The sequence below is a fragment of the Ovis canadensis genome, chromosome 22 (assembly GCF_042477335.2).
Source record: "Ovis canadensis isolate MfBH-ARS-UI-01 breed Bighorn chromosome 22, ARS-UI_OviCan_v2, whole genome shotgun sequence".
Taxonomy (NCBI): domain Eukaryota; kingdom Metazoa; phylum Chordata; class Mammalia; order Artiodactyla; family Bovidae; genus Ovis; species Ovis canadensis.
Genome location: NC_091266.1, coordinates 20,532,622 through 20,548,276, shown reverse-complemented (window position 1 = coordinate 20,548,276; position 15,655 = coordinate 20,532,622). Strand labels below are relative to the sequence as shown.

Here is a 15,655-nt window from a genome sequence, read left to right as displayed (position 1 = left end):
TACCAGAAAAACAGCGGACAATCATGCAGGGAGTGGAAGAGTGTTAGCATCACAACAGTTACTGGCAGAAGTGTGAGGCAGTCAGCTGCCCCCAAAAGTGTTTTCTTTAGTAGCATAAATCTCAGAAAAGTCTCCCAAATTGCATCCCAGAGCTGCTTTCATGATTTTTATTCTTATTGTATAATGCCATTATTTTTTCCCTATCAGTAATAATGTAGTTTTCAACACATGTTAATTGAAAAGATTGTTCTGGTACTTTAGCAAACGTCAAGTGAAACATTAATTTCCTTCTTTCTACTGAATATCTGTAAACTGAAAAAGAACAGTTGCTGAGTCAAACAGTATTTTCTTTTATCATAAACTTGATAGGGAACTGAGTTAAAACACTAAGATTTTCATTTATGCTGACTTTTTTATCTATTCTATAACTCATGCAATTATATCTTTATTATACCTCCTACTGGCATACATATACCAAGAGATCCGTTAACAAAATAAGAGCAAAAATCATATTTAACTTACATCTTCTATATCCTTGTCCAGAGCTACAATTCTTAGAGGGGTGGTCAAATTCAGACTGTCAGAAATAGTTGCTCCCACTGGAGCAGATTCCAGAATATAGCCTTGATAACTAGGCATTGTGAAATATGGGCTCTGATTGTTTTCATCCAGTATTTCAATATGTAGACTGGCAAAAGCGGGAAGAGGATGACCATTGTCCTGTTCAGCCTAAAACAAAGTAAAAAAAAAGAAAAAAGATTAAAAGATTGAATGTTATGGAATCCTTTTAAAGTGCCATTTTTCATACTATATATATAAGGATTATGTTTTCAACTGGTATCTTTACAGAAAGAACCGCTTTACAGTAAAAGAACCATTGGAAAACACAAGGAGATGGAAGTCCAGAGAGGCTTCATCCGTTTTTGCATTCCTGTCCTCCAACCCAGTGTATATTTCAAAAAAAGAAAAAAGAAATGACTGCAATGAACTTTCATTATCTGTGATTGCACATTACTAGGAGAAATAACAGTGCTTAAATAGTTAGAAGATCCAATCAGTCCATGCTAAAGGAGATCAGTCCTGGGTGTTCATTGGAAGGACTGATGTTGAAGCTGAAATCCAATACTTTGACCACCTCATGCAAAGAGTTGACTCACTGGAAAAAAAACCCTAATGCTGGGAAGGATTGGGGGCAGGAGGAAAAAGGGGCAAAAGAGGATGAGATGGCTGGATGGCATCACCAACTCAATGGACATAGGTTTGGGTAGACTCCGGGAGTTGGTGATGGACAGGGAGGCCTGGCGTGCTGTGATTCATGGGGTCGCAAAGAGTCAGACATGACTGAGCGACTGAATTGAACTGAACTGAAATAGGTAGAAAATCACGAAGTAAACACATTTGACTGAATTGCTGATAAAATATTTAAGTAAAAGACAGAGAAAAAGATTCATAACTCAGAAAACCTGTTGTTTTTATTTTTGTCTTTTTCATGTCTTATTCCTCACTAATAATTAAATCCTCAAATAATTCAAAATTCTGCATAAATTTAACAGATGAAGTCTACATTTGTTGCCCATGGAAAGTCTTCAAAAAACCCTTATACAGGACATAGACAATTTAAATACAATATTTATTTTTAGTAGCAGTAGAAATTTAAATATTAGTTAACCATAAATATGCTATTCAGGTAAAATAAATGTTCCTGAATTGGGAACTTTTTTTTTTTAACTTTTTCAGCTATTAAGAAATTGATGACAATTTGTTTCCAATAAATTTTACTAGGTAATCTCCACACACATGTTATAAATGGGTGAACACCAACCTTTAACATCAGCTCTTGACATCCTGTTTTATTTGTTTGTTTTTAAGCATCTTACTATATGTCTATCCGGATATTTTATAAGGGAAGATTTTATCACAACTGACTTCTTTAAAATCTTCTCAAAACCTCAGAAGTAATCATTGACATAATTTAGTTGCATACATATACCAAGAGATGTGTTATATATATTTTTCAAAATAGATTCAAATTCTGTTATAATTTTTATTGATATGTTTCCTCCATTTTTGCAGTAGTTGTATCTTGAAACCATGTAAGAGTTGAAGTTAAATCTTTTCTTTTAAATCCTATAGTGCTTTCCTATGGAATACAGTGGCATTTGGCCATGAACGTTTATAAGCAGTTTGATACATATCTCTATTTAATATCAGGTCTCATTTTGTCTTTGTTCAGTCGCTCAGTCATGTCCTCTTTGCAACTCCATGGACTTCCTCACGCCAGGCTTCCCTGTCCTCAACATCTCCCTTATCTTCACCACTGAGCCTCTAGAAGTTAATTTTCTCTTTTTTCTCTTGTAATTTACCAATTGTATTCATTGGAGGGCAGGTGACAAATCACAGAGATGCTTGGTAGTATCAGTAAGTTTGCACCAGGAAAAGTCACTTCACATTATTATTAGATATTTTAAATACATGTATGCTAATTATAACAATGAAATTATGATAATTAATAAACCCATTGTTAATCTTATATAAAGAATAGATTTAGAAGAAAAACTACTTTTCTTTGTTTGTTACCATTTTCATAACTATTTCAATATATTAGATTTCCTTTATAATGTTATGCAATTTATTTTCTGATTTTGAATTTTCATCTGAGAGCAGATTGCCAGAATGTTTCTGTGCATAAAATGTTTATAAGCCCCTGCTCTGCATTAAAGACAATAGTACTGGAAATAATGTGCAACCTTTTATGTAACATTGTATCCTTCTCTCATAACCATATGTGTTCCTGACACCACCAGCCTAGATAAGTTCTTTCTGTATCCAGCTGTTGTGATTAATTTGTTCTGAGACTTGGATATTCTAGAAATTCCCCCTGTGACTTAGAGCAGGCTTTCTGGACACAGCTGACCGGGGTAAAAGGTACAGTCCCTGACTAGAAAATATCACCTTTCACTGTAGGAAACTAATTGGTCCATATGGGGTTCCAACTCAATGACCTTTATCTGATTGAAGAAGCAGGAACAGTTTATAGGCACAAGTCATTTGGAACAAGACGTTTTCTCTCTCCTTTTATTGTGTTTCTAATTGTTCTGAAAGTCATTATGTTATATCCTGGACACACTAGTAATGCTATGAAAAGTAACACATTTATAATTTTCCCCCTTTTTCTAATACACATACACAATTTATGGATGGTGAGGGGAAAACAAAAAGCAAACTATATAATAATGAAAAATTTTACTTTACATTCAACTCATATGCTGCTAATTTTTACTGCCAGCTGTGAAGGCAGGAAAACATCTATTATTTGCATAATGGAAACAAAATGATCCAACAAAAAGAGGAAAATAACTAAATTAGATCTATGGAGACAATTGATTTCTCCATATCTTTAAAAACAACGTGTAAAGGCTGTTTCTGTTATTTCTCTAAGTTTAGTTTGCTGTTAATATGACTACTATTTTTGGATTTCTACTATATATTTTGCCCTCTTTGGGGTATTTCAGATGTGCCAACTAGGTTGCTGTCTCCAAAGTCCACATTCTTAATCTCTATATTATTTTGCCCCTCTAAATGTGAAAATATATACTTTCATGTTGATGAAAAAACCAAAAGGTTAGTTTTATGTTAAAGGCCACACCACATCTAAGTCCCATACAGAGTAGGGCCCAGACTCAGGTCTCCTGATTTATGAGAAGCTATAAAAGATGCTTACTCCTTGGAAGGAAAGTTATGACCAACCTAGATAGCATATTCAAAAGCAGAGATATTACTTTGCCAACAAAGGTCAAGGCTATGGTTTTTCCAGTAGTCATGTATGGATGTGAGAGTTGGATGATGAAGAAAGCTGAGCACTAAAGAATTGATGCTTCTGAACTGTGGTGTTGGAGAAGACTGTTGAGAGTCCTTTGGACTGCAAGGAGATCCAACCAGTCCATTCTAAAGGAGTTCAGTCCTGGGATTTCTTTGGAAGGAATGATGAAGCTGAAATCCAGTACTTTGGCCACCTCATGTGAAGCGTTGACTCGTTGGAAAAGACTTTGATGCTGGGAGGGATTGGGGGCAGGAGGAGAAGGGGACGACAGAGGATGAGATGGCTGGATGGCATCATGGACTTGATGGACTTGAGTCTGAGTGAACTCCGGGAGTTGGTGATGGACAGGGAGGCCTGGCGTGCTGCGATTCATGGGGTCGCAAAGAGTTGGACACGACTGAGCAACTGGACTGAACTGAACTGAATTGGTGCATGATTATCTTAATTTGCAGAATGTAAATGAATATCCAAATGTAAGACTAATGGAAGGAGAGAAAGTTAATAGATACTCCAGGTAGAATTACAGTTAAACTATGCCAGTTAATTTAATATTATTATGCTTTTCTCTTTAGAGGGCTCATACATGAAACCTTTCATCCAATCATCTCTTCTTCTGTGTAATAAAAATAGGAATTCTAAAAAGTCTGACATAGTCTGCTCCTCTGTAGTTGCTAGTGAATGAGATGAGAAGCATGAAAAAGCAGGTCACAGTAGTATTTAAAAAATCACCTAATCCCATAAGATAAACTTATTTATATCTACAAAGCCTATAGTTACAAGTTAAACATTATGTTTAAAAGCTAGGTTTTACTTGGCGAATTTCTGGGCATGAGTCTCATTTTCAGGAATGAAACCAAAGTAAAACTAAAGCCAAAACAGAAGTATAAAAAATATACTATTTAGTTACTTTGAAGGGCAAACCATTAAGACATACAAACTACCTAATTTTCATTATCAAAACAAGCAAACATTGATAACCTCCTAGCTCCCTGAACCAGAGGACTGAAAATGAAGATAGCTATTTTCCCTGCTGGTTGGTGGCAAGCAAGGTAAGATTCCATGATCTCTAGTATGCATGCATGCTAAGTTGCTTTCATTCTGTCTGACTCTGCAACCCTATGGACTATAGTGTGCCAGGCTTCTCTGTTTGTGGGATTCTCCAGGTAAGAATACTGGAGTATGTTGTCATGACCTCCTCCAGGGGATCTTCCTGACCCAAGAATTGAACCCGTATCTCTTATGTCTCCTCATTGGCAGGGGGACTCTTTACCACTAGTACCACCTGAGAAGCCCTCAGATCAAAGATCATATTAATATTGCCAACTAATTAATAGTTTAAAACAAGCGTATACTATTGCTTCTTGGCCTTTCTTATAAAATTACATTGCTTTAAAACCTAAGAAATTACTTTTATTTAGACTTCACTACTCTAAAAATTACAGAATTGAAATAAAGAATACTGTATTACATAAAAAGAGCCTATTTATAACAATTATTAAAAATATTTGAGTACTAAAAAAACTGTGAAATATTTTATCAGATAAAACACACAGTGTTGTTTTGTATATTATATGATTGATTTGTTTGTAATGTCACAAATATAGTAAAGGAGTGCATTCTTGTTTGGAAATAAATACATTTCCTATTTGACAAAAAAGAAAAGATCTTTACCAGGAAGACTGTGAATAACACACTCTCGAGGGGTTTATAGTATAACAACAAAATCATATTCACACATTTTCCATCTAGAAAATATTTTTAAAGTGAAGTATATTTCCACTTCCTTTGATGTGAGAATTTGCCCACTGTGTTTATAATTTATCACAATGAAAACATGAATTCATGGAGCTTCTGTATAATTTTCAGTAATAAAAATCCTTCTATTTGCTTAGATTTTGAGATATAAACTGACACTGGAATGACTAAAGCAATTTTGAATGATTTAAAGAAGAAAATCCAGTTGCTCTTGGGAAGATCAGATTCAGAAAACTCCCACTAAGCACAAATATATCAGACTATTTGGCTGATAGTTGAACATGAGAATCATCTTGGCCATAAATAGCAAGGCCAGGCAGTGACAAAATTATGATCATCATTGTGTAGTAACATTTTTCTGGAGTGCTTCTAACTCATGCTGTCTTCCCCTTATTTTTCCCTGTATTACACTTCGCCATTCAGTGAAAGTCTAGGCTGGATTCTGATTTCATTTCCACAGACTATTCTTTCCACTTGGAGATACCTCTCCTAAGGTGTTTCTGTGATGTGGCTGACTGGAATAGACCATCTGGAAAATTTGAATTTTAAAAAATCATCAATATCAAAAAATCTATATCTGTGTGGGTTATTTCTCAGAATCTAGAAAGTAATGTGTGAGAGTTTCTTCTATGTACTAGTCCCTTCTTTAGGGGAAAAAAGAAAGACAAAAAACTAGTGAGAAAAATTGTTTAGCTTTCAAGTTTTTAGATATAACTTTTTAGTTTCATTTCTTATACAGCAACCAAAAACTATGAAAAAAGTTACTTGTGGATTACCATGTAGGAGGGTTAAGGTAGTTTCTGTGTGTGAAGGGCTGTGTCGTGGGGAGATATGGCAAGGACTTCTCAGAAAGAGGCTTTCATGTGAACATTTTTACAATATTTAGACTTGCTGTTGTATTCAGTGACCTTTGCAGACAAGAAGGCCTTGCCAAATTCAAGGGACTGTGACGAGAATGGATAAATTGCTTTTCTTTTTCCGAAGAGTTGCAGGTCACCTTCTGAAGAAGAAAAAAGGCCAAGTAAAATATAACCTCTGCGTGTCTTTTCTCAGCTTGCACATTTGGACAGCCACTATCTTCAGATGCAATATTCTGTATCTGTTCTAACTAACCCAGCTGGATGAATAACAACATGAGAAAGAGGACATCATATATTATTTCCTTGTATTGATTTTCATAACTGATATAATAATTGATTTAGCTTAGTACTTAGAATTTTTTAAAATATGAACAATCAGTAGTAAATAAAAGGATACAGTGTTCTTTATTAGGAAACAAAAAGGATGTTATGTGATAATTACTAGGTTGGAAAAAGTAGAACATAAAATTTAAAGATCAGTATCTAGCAAATGTATTAAATATGTCAGTGGATTTCTGAAAGTGTATTATTCCTAGAGACGTCCATGGAGGGGTTGTTATTTTATTACTGATAAGGAATAATACCTGAAATTTCTGTGGGATATGTTTCCTAAAATGTATCTAGGACTTTCACTCTTAATGTCCTTAAACTTCCTTACCATATAGATTTTGCTATTGGGCAGAGAAAGAGAGCTTACTTTTCACTTAACTGCTAAACTAAGATGTAGGATATGTGTGTAATTTATTCATTCAACAGGAATCTGTAGGAATAGGGAGTGCCATATATAGCTAGAATATTTCCAGAATTATGAAAGTATGTTATTCATGGAATTTGTCTTTCTTCCTATGGCTAGACAACATCAGCTCTGATTTTTTTTTTTTTTTCCTTGTCTTAATCCTGGCTCATTGAAAGTCCTTATTCAATCTTTCCCAAAGAGAGCATCTAAGGTTTTCTTCTCTCTTCTTAATTTCTCTCTTTCTTTTGACAAGCTGACAATACATACACCATAATAGAAAGATAGCAACTTATATTTCACAATCTCTATAACAGATTTTATGAATTTTGATAGGTCTCTCATGTTCATGGGAGATGTCATCCTTTTTATTTTGAGAAGTGATGACTAATGATCTGTGACTTCCTGTCTGCCTCCAATACCTGATCTTTAAAATCAGCAGAGTTTTTCTGTTGGAAATTCACGTAGTAGGCAATGTTTTGATTGGCTTGAAGGCAATATGGAGCAGCCTGGGCTAATTTTTACTTTAGCAATACCTATTGGCAATATGGGGAGATAGGCGGGATGCATGAAAAAGAGACTAAAACCTTAGAGATCACTTGTGTGAGACTATGGGCCATGAGGATGAAACGTAGAGAACTGCAGGGGGCATGGAAAGTTGGGGAGACATTTAAGAGAAATTCTGGATAGGACTTGAAAAGTGACTGGGTAGGTCCATATGGGATCTGGTGTCTCAGAAGTACTGGGAACTCCTAGCTTGGGTGACAGGTTGATTGTCATATTATTAATCGAAAGAGAGAAGACGAGGTTTCAAAGGATAGGCAGTTTACTACATTCTTAATTTGATTCAACTACAAAACACTAGGGGCAGTTGTCCAGCCAGTAATCGGACATATGGATGTAGAAATCAGAAGGGAAATACATCTAAAAGCGTAATTTTCATACTTGTGACTTCCTTGAGGCAGCACTTTCATACATTTCTGTCTCCTCAACACCAAGCAAAATGTCAGGCCCCTAATGAGCACTCAGAAAGGATTTCGCAAACTGAAAAACTAGCAAATGTCATATGGCTTAAGGACAGTGAATCCTAGTTTCCCACTGAACTCCTGCGAAGTAAAGTATAATCAATATTATTATTCAAATAGAGGACAAATATTTTCTAGATTTGTACTATTAGACATTCACGAGCAGGATCAAGAGTTGTAGTGGCTGTTCTTTTAGACCTCAGTCATCTCTTGTATGCTATTTCCCTTGACTCTCAAATTACTAAAGCAATATAACTCACCAGGAGAACTGGCACATTAACTACACTATTTAAGCTTATCAGTTTCAATTCTGTGGCTCATTTTCTGTGTAATACATACATATATATATGTATGCATGTATGCTGCTGCTACTGCTGCTAAGTCGTGTCCTACTCTGTGCGACCCCAGAGACGGCAGCCCACTAGGCTCCCCCGTCCCTGGGATTCTCCAGGCAAGAACACTGGAGTGGGTTGCCATTTCCTTCTCCAATGCGTGAAAGGGAAAGTGAAGTCGCTCAGTCGTGTCCGACCCTCAGCGACCCCATGGACTGCAGCTTTCCAGGCTCCTCTGTCCATGGGATTTTCCAGGCAAGAGTACTGGATTGGGGTGCCATTGCCTTCTCGGTATGCATAAAATGTATATATTTGTGTTATATATATATATATGTATAATATTTTTAGAAGGAGGATTGTTTGCTTATTTAAATACAGTCATAAATAGCTTTTAAGTGCTAGTCACTCAGTCATGTCTGACTCTGCAAACCCATGGAGTGTAGCCTGCCAGACTCCTCTGTGCATGAGATTCCCCAGGCAAGAATACTAGAGTGGGTAGCCATGTCCTTTTCCAGGGGATCTTCCCAACCCAGGGATCAAATCCAAGTATCCCACATTTCAACCAGATTCTTTGCCATCTGGGCCACCAAACTGTCTTAATACAGATATAGCTTCCCCCTGCCACCAGGGATTTAATTTATTGGAGAAGTTCATTGAATTTCTATTCTGGACAGATAAAGAATAAAATCTGTCCAATACATACACTCTGAAATGAATGTATTTAAATGCAATGAAGATGCAGTACCATATCCAGCAGCCTTAAATTATTTATGTGCCAGGGAGAAAACCATTATAAGAAATATTTATTGAGTAGTTTCTATACGCCATACATGGACAGGGGTATGGCCTTGGGCCACAATGTTGAAGAAATATATTATTTAATACAATCTGCCTGCCCTCCTATAAAGATCAAGAGAAAATAAACAGGCAAATCCTGTAGATTGATCAAAGCAACCACATGGAAGGACTTCCAATCAGAGGCCAAGCTTTTCTAGAGGAACTGACTGTCTTAGCATCTGAAGCATCAATGAGTTATCAATGTGAATTAGACTGTTGATTTTTAAAGAGAGAGAGAAATGACTTAGGAAGAAAAGCAAATTCCTGGAAGTTAGAAAGAACATGCTGAATTTAGGACAGTGCAAGTGGCTTAGTATAGTTGGCCCAGAAAATATACATGGTGACTGATGAGAGCTTAGTGTTAACTATGTCCATTATGTGGAGAGAAAGGAAGTTAAAGGTTAGCCTGCTATGCAATATAAGTTGGTCAATGAACAACAATATGAAAATCAGAAGGGCCATGATACAATGATATTTGTGATAGCATCATGACCCTTGTTATTAGTTGTTAATTAAAGAGATTTAAATTTAAAAAATCATGTTTTAAAAAGCAGAGAGACAGTGAATTATTAATAATTAATTCACTTGATCCTCAGATGCCCAGAGTATAAATATATGAAGTATAAAAATATAAATATATTTCATATTTTTTTAAAAACCACTGCACTTATAATAATGAAAGTGAATGCTCTGGATTTTGCTAAGACACTCCCTGCAAGAATTAATTCATTTTCATCTAGAATCTAAAATGTGCTTTCATGTTTCTATTGCATAGTTGTTTTTTTGATGTATAACAATGGTGATCACATAACCTTTCATCCAAACTGGGACACTTTTAAAGATGAAAGAAGTGTTATGAATAATTATACAAGAACAATAGGCATAAATGTGAACTGTCCTGGGCAAACCCAGGACTGGCTATGATTCTTGTTCAAAATGTGTATTTCATTTTAAAGTATACTTAAATTATTGGAGTTATGTAAAATTTGAAATAGGATGTTCGTTTTGAAAAGAAACATCTTTGTCTCTTTGAATTAGATGTATTTTAATCTTTTAATATTCTATAGTTGGTGAACTACTCCACCTTTTCTTCCTAGCTTCACCTTTCATTGTTATTTACCACTATACTGAATAAATCACTGGCAGAAATAGATAAAATGAAGATGACAAATCTCTTATTTGTGACAGTTACTGGCTATTAAATGTGCATACAGCTTTTTAAAGTAGAATTCTTCTTCAAAGTCTAGAAAAGGATACTTCATTTTATTTTTCTTTAGCCTCAAAAACAGAAATTGGGATCAAGTCCAAAAAAAAAAAAATTATGACCAATGGAAAATGAAGCATTATTAAAATAAGAAAAAGGGAAGAAATTGAAAGACTTACTACAGAGGAGAACTACCAAATTGTAGCATTTCAGTGGATCCTTATACAAAGACACAATACTCAGCTATTATTCAAGCAGGTGGTATATTATTATTCTCACAGATTGATACCTTTGCTTATTATCCCCTTGGATGCATACAGAACAATAATTTGAATCTAATAATGTCTGTAGAAATTTCCATTAATAATATAAAGTGTTATTAAAACATAAAAAATGATCTGTGGTCTGTTCCAATTGATTTTGTTTCTATAATTGATGGACTGAGTTTCACTATACCTGGGTACACCAGGACAACTGACTTTGATAATAAAAATATAATTGATTTCAGGTTTCAAATGAGGCAGTTTGAAAACAGTGCTTTGTCATTTCTTAACTCCCACAGAGTACAGCACCACAGGGCTCCAGGTATATCCAGAGGAGACAATGGATACACATTTTGTAGTTTTATATAGTCCAATGATAATTAAAATAAAATCGTGCGAGGTGAATCTCATCCATCACTGTTTCGCACAAATGGTAAAAGAAGTCTTTCTTTGTTGAATGACTCCCAAACTCCTACTGAATGAAATCTCAGGAAACTGCAATTGAACATAAGGTTCTCTCTATGGTTTTGCTCTATACCTCACTTCTCTGTGAACTACTTGTAGCCTGATATGTCATGCCTCCAAGATTTCACTTCTGTTCTTCCTTATGTTCAAACACATGTCCCAGTTTTATTCATTAGCCAAATCTGTCCAATACAGCAAAATTTAGCTTGGGGTAATCTCCAAAAAATCTTCCCTGAGTCCCCAGATTAATTTAAATGTCCTTAATCTGTGCTTTGTTAGTGAGTTTTACATTTCCTTCCTGTTAGCAGTTGATGTATTTGATTTATCAGCTTATATGATTTATCCCCCTTCTAGATACACGTTCTTCACAGACAAAGAAACAGTAAACAAATACAGAATCTGAGTGTGTAATATAATTGGGCTAACAAAATATATCCTAATTGGAGCTAAAATCAAATGTATCTCTCTATTACTGTTTGCAGTTGCACTGACATAATTAAACCCAGACAACCATTTCTAAGCAGCTGCATCTTAGTGAAGTAAAATCAGTATGGCTTTAGCTTAGATAAACTTAAATTTTAATTTCAATCCTGCTGCTTATTAGTGATGTAATTCTGATTCAGTCACTTGCCATCTGAACTTTAGTTTTCATATTTGTACCAATAACCAAAGTACTAAGATTGTGACTGCAACTCAATGAAAAATATACATAAAACGTATAAGACACGCATGCTCAGTAAGCTTCCTTCCCTTACTTTCCTTTAACCCTTTAAAAGCATTTTTAATGTCACAGGGCTGCATATCTATTTTTCGTATGTGCAGCCATGAAAAACTCAGACAACACACACTAGACTTACTGTGTCCTTGCTTATATTTGTTCTTTTACTTAGAATGCTCTTCTCCCAGCCCCTATCTCTACTTGGTAAATTCATATTCCTCCTTTGTTAGGCAGCTCAAATCTTACCTTCTCAGTAAAGTCTTTAAGAAATAACTAACACATCATGTGGGTTTCCACAGTACCTTTTTAATGATTTTGTTACAATATAGTAGATATTAAACCAAAACTGTAAGCCAAATAGATTCCCTTAGCTTTGAAAATTGTTGTGGTCTAGGATCCTCTTTCAGATTAAAGAAATAATGAGACACATATTAAAATAATTTCTGGACAAACAAGATAAAGCATAACACATTGCTGCTCAGTTGTGTCTGACTGTTTGCCATCACATAGACTGTACTGTAACAAGCTCCTCTGTTCATGGAATTCTCCAGGCAAGACTACTGGAGTGGGTTGCCATTCTCTTCTCTAGGGGATCTTCCCAACCTAGGGATTGAACCCGGGTCTCCTGTATTGAAGCCTGATTCTTTACCATCTGAGTTGCCAGGGAAACCGCCATTAAAATAAAAAAAATATATATATAAATGCGGGTACTTTTAAAATATATTAATTGGTTAAGCTTTTGTGGTCAAAAGCTAAATCCACTTGGCGAAACAAACAGATAAAAACCAAAAACCAAAACCTAAACTAAATGTTAGAAGATGTGATACATAATAGTATGTAAATCATACAACTTTGATCAGGGTATTTAATACATACAAAAATATTCAGTATTTGAATAGCAGTTTAATATATAAAGTTATGTTAAAGAAAAGCAGCACCGTGTAGTCTCAACTGTTGCACTTCACCATTTTAAAGAAAAATTGACTAATTGCAGTTCAAATTAATTTTCATTTTATAGTATAAAAGCTCCTACAGTAGTCTCTACAGAATTTGTTGATAAACACAAGAACATTAGAACATTAGTTATATTTATGAACACAAGAACATTAAGCAATTAGTTAAATTTACCTTAATAACCAAATCAAACTTCTGATGAAAGTCTCTATTTACAGGCTCCAGGAGACTAAGTTCCGCAGTCCTAGGATGCATATGAAAAAATCGTGGGTAATCCTCAGGAGTCCCTGAAAGACATTGACATTTAAGCACATAATAGAGAACAATCAGTAATATGTGTATCTGCTTTATCTATTTCTTTTCATTAACTGAGGAACAAATTCACAAATTCATTAGTAAATTAAGTTTCAAAACTATGCAGTCTAAGGAAAACAGCTGAAAATGTGGTTTATCTCTAATCAGTCTATGAATAAGAAGATGGCATTACTTCTTCTTTGGATGATTTTCCAAATATCTTTTATTAATTGAAATCTTTAATTGATTTGAAGCTTCATTACAAAAAAGAGATACTAAGTTCATTGATAACAAATTTTGAATTATAAAGTTGTATTTTAATGCTACATACATCTTAATTATAACCTGCATGGTCTTTCAACATACAGCAAAAGATGAATAGTAATTTGTACCAAATATCAAGTTGCTTGAATATTAAAATGAGAATATTCTGTTATAGCTGGACAAACATTTTTCATAAATTTAGTATTCATCTTATTATATCAATCACTTTAAATAAAAGGCATTAAAATATAAAATAACATATTTTGATTTACTTTAGTGTCTAAGGAAGTTATTTCTAAAATTCAGCCATTTTAGTGAACTGAATTTTTCTCAAATTGTACCATTTCCTTTGTATAATACAATATCCCTTTTCTCAAAATGAAGACAAAGTGTAAGTCAAATCATATAACTGTGGAATACACGCATTTGCCTTAACTATAATGATAATAAAATATAACATGACTGCCAATTGTTACTGGCACCCCACTCCAGTACTCTTGCCTGGAAAATCCCATGGACGGAGGAGCCTGGTAGGCTGCACTCCATGGGGTTGCTAGGAGTTGGACACGACTGAGCGACTTCACTTTCACTTTTCATTTTCATGCATTGGAGAAGGAAATGGCAACCCACTCCAGAGTTCTTGCCTGGAGAATCCCAGGGACAGGGGAGCCTGGTGGGCTGCCGTCTCTGGGGTCGCACAGAGTTGGACACGACTGAAGCGACTTAGCAGCGGCAGAAGCCAATTATTAAATCCTACATTCTGCTAAGAAATAGAGGAAAACAACAGAATGGGAAAGACAGGAGATCTCTTCAACAAAATTAGAGATACCAAGGGAACATTTTATGCAAATATGGGCTCAACAAAGGACAGAAATAGTAGGGACCTAACAGAAGCAGAAGATATTAAGAAGAGGTGGCAAGAATACACAGAAGAACTGTACAAAAAAGATCTTAATGACCCAGATCATCACGATGGTGTGATCACTCATCTTGAGCCAGACATCCTGGAATGTGAAGTCAAGTGGGCCTTAGAATGCATCACTACGAACAAAGCTAGTGGAGGTGATGGAATTTCAGGTGAGCTATTTTAAATCCTGGAAGATGATGCTGTGAAAGTGCTGCACTCCATATGTCAACAAATTTGGAAAACTCAGCAGTGGCCACAGGACTGGAAAAGGTCAGTTTTCATTCCAATCCCAAAGAAAGGCAATGCCAAAGAATGCTCAAACTACCGCACGATTGCACTCATCTCACACACTAGTAAAGTAATGCTCAAAAATCTCCAAGCCAGGCCTCAGCAATACGTGAACTGTGAACTTCCAGATGTTCAAGCTGGTTTTAGACAAGGCAGAGGAACCAGAGATCAAATTGCCAACATCTGCTGGATCATGGAAAAAGCAAGAGAGTTCCAGAAAAACATCTATTTCTGCTTTACTGACTATGTCAAAGCCTTTGACTGTGTGGATCACAATAAACTGTGGAAAAGTCTGAAAGAGATGGGAATACCAGACCACCTGATCTGCCTCTTGAGAAACCTATATGTTGGTCAGGAAGCAACAGTTAGAACTAGACATGGAACAACAGGCTGGTTCCAAATAGGAAAAGGAGTATGTCAAGGCTGTATATTGTCACCCTGCTTATTTAACTTCTATGCATATACATCATGAGAAACGCTGGACTGGAAGAAGCGCAAGCTGGAATCAAGATTGCCAGGAGAAATATCAATAACCTCAGATATGCAGATCACACCACCCTTATGGCAGAAAGTGAAGAGGAACTAAAAAGCCTCTTGATGAAAGTGAAAGAGGAGAGTGAAAATGTTGGCTTAAAGCTCAACATTCAGAAAACGAAGATCATGGCATCTGGTCCCATCCCTTCATGGGAAATAGATGGGGAAACAGTGGAAACAATGTCAGACTTTATTTTCTGGGACTCCAAAATCACTGAAGGTGGTGATTGCAGCCATGAAATTAAAAGACACTTACTCCTTGGAAGGAAAGTTATGACCAGCCTAGACAGCATATTCAAAAGCAGACACATTACTTTGCCAACAAAGGTCCGTCTAGTCAAGGCTATGGTTTTTCCAGTGGTCATGTATGGATGTGAAAGTTGGACTGTGAAGAAAGCTGAG

At 35.6% G+C, this 15,655-nt stretch overlaps 1 protein-coding gene across 5 annotated transcripts in view; it reads right to left on the bottom strand.

Annotated features, from left to right (window-relative positions):
• PCDH15 (protocadherin related 15) overlaps positions 1–15,655 on the bottom strand; it is a 1,084,160-nt gene that overhangs the window by 409,945 nt on the left and 658,560 nt on the right. For all 5 annotated transcript variants that reach the window (XM_069567843.1, XM_069567842.1, XM_069567840.1 and 2 more), the window contains exons 10-11: positions 13,141–13,253; positions 523–729 (exon numbers count right to left, since the gene is read on the bottom strand). In XM_069567843.1, the coding sequence (XP_069423944.1) occupies positions 523–729; positions 13,141–13,253 (320 nt within the window). The remainder of the gene's footprint in view (positions 1–522; positions 730–13,140; positions 13,254–15,655) is intronic.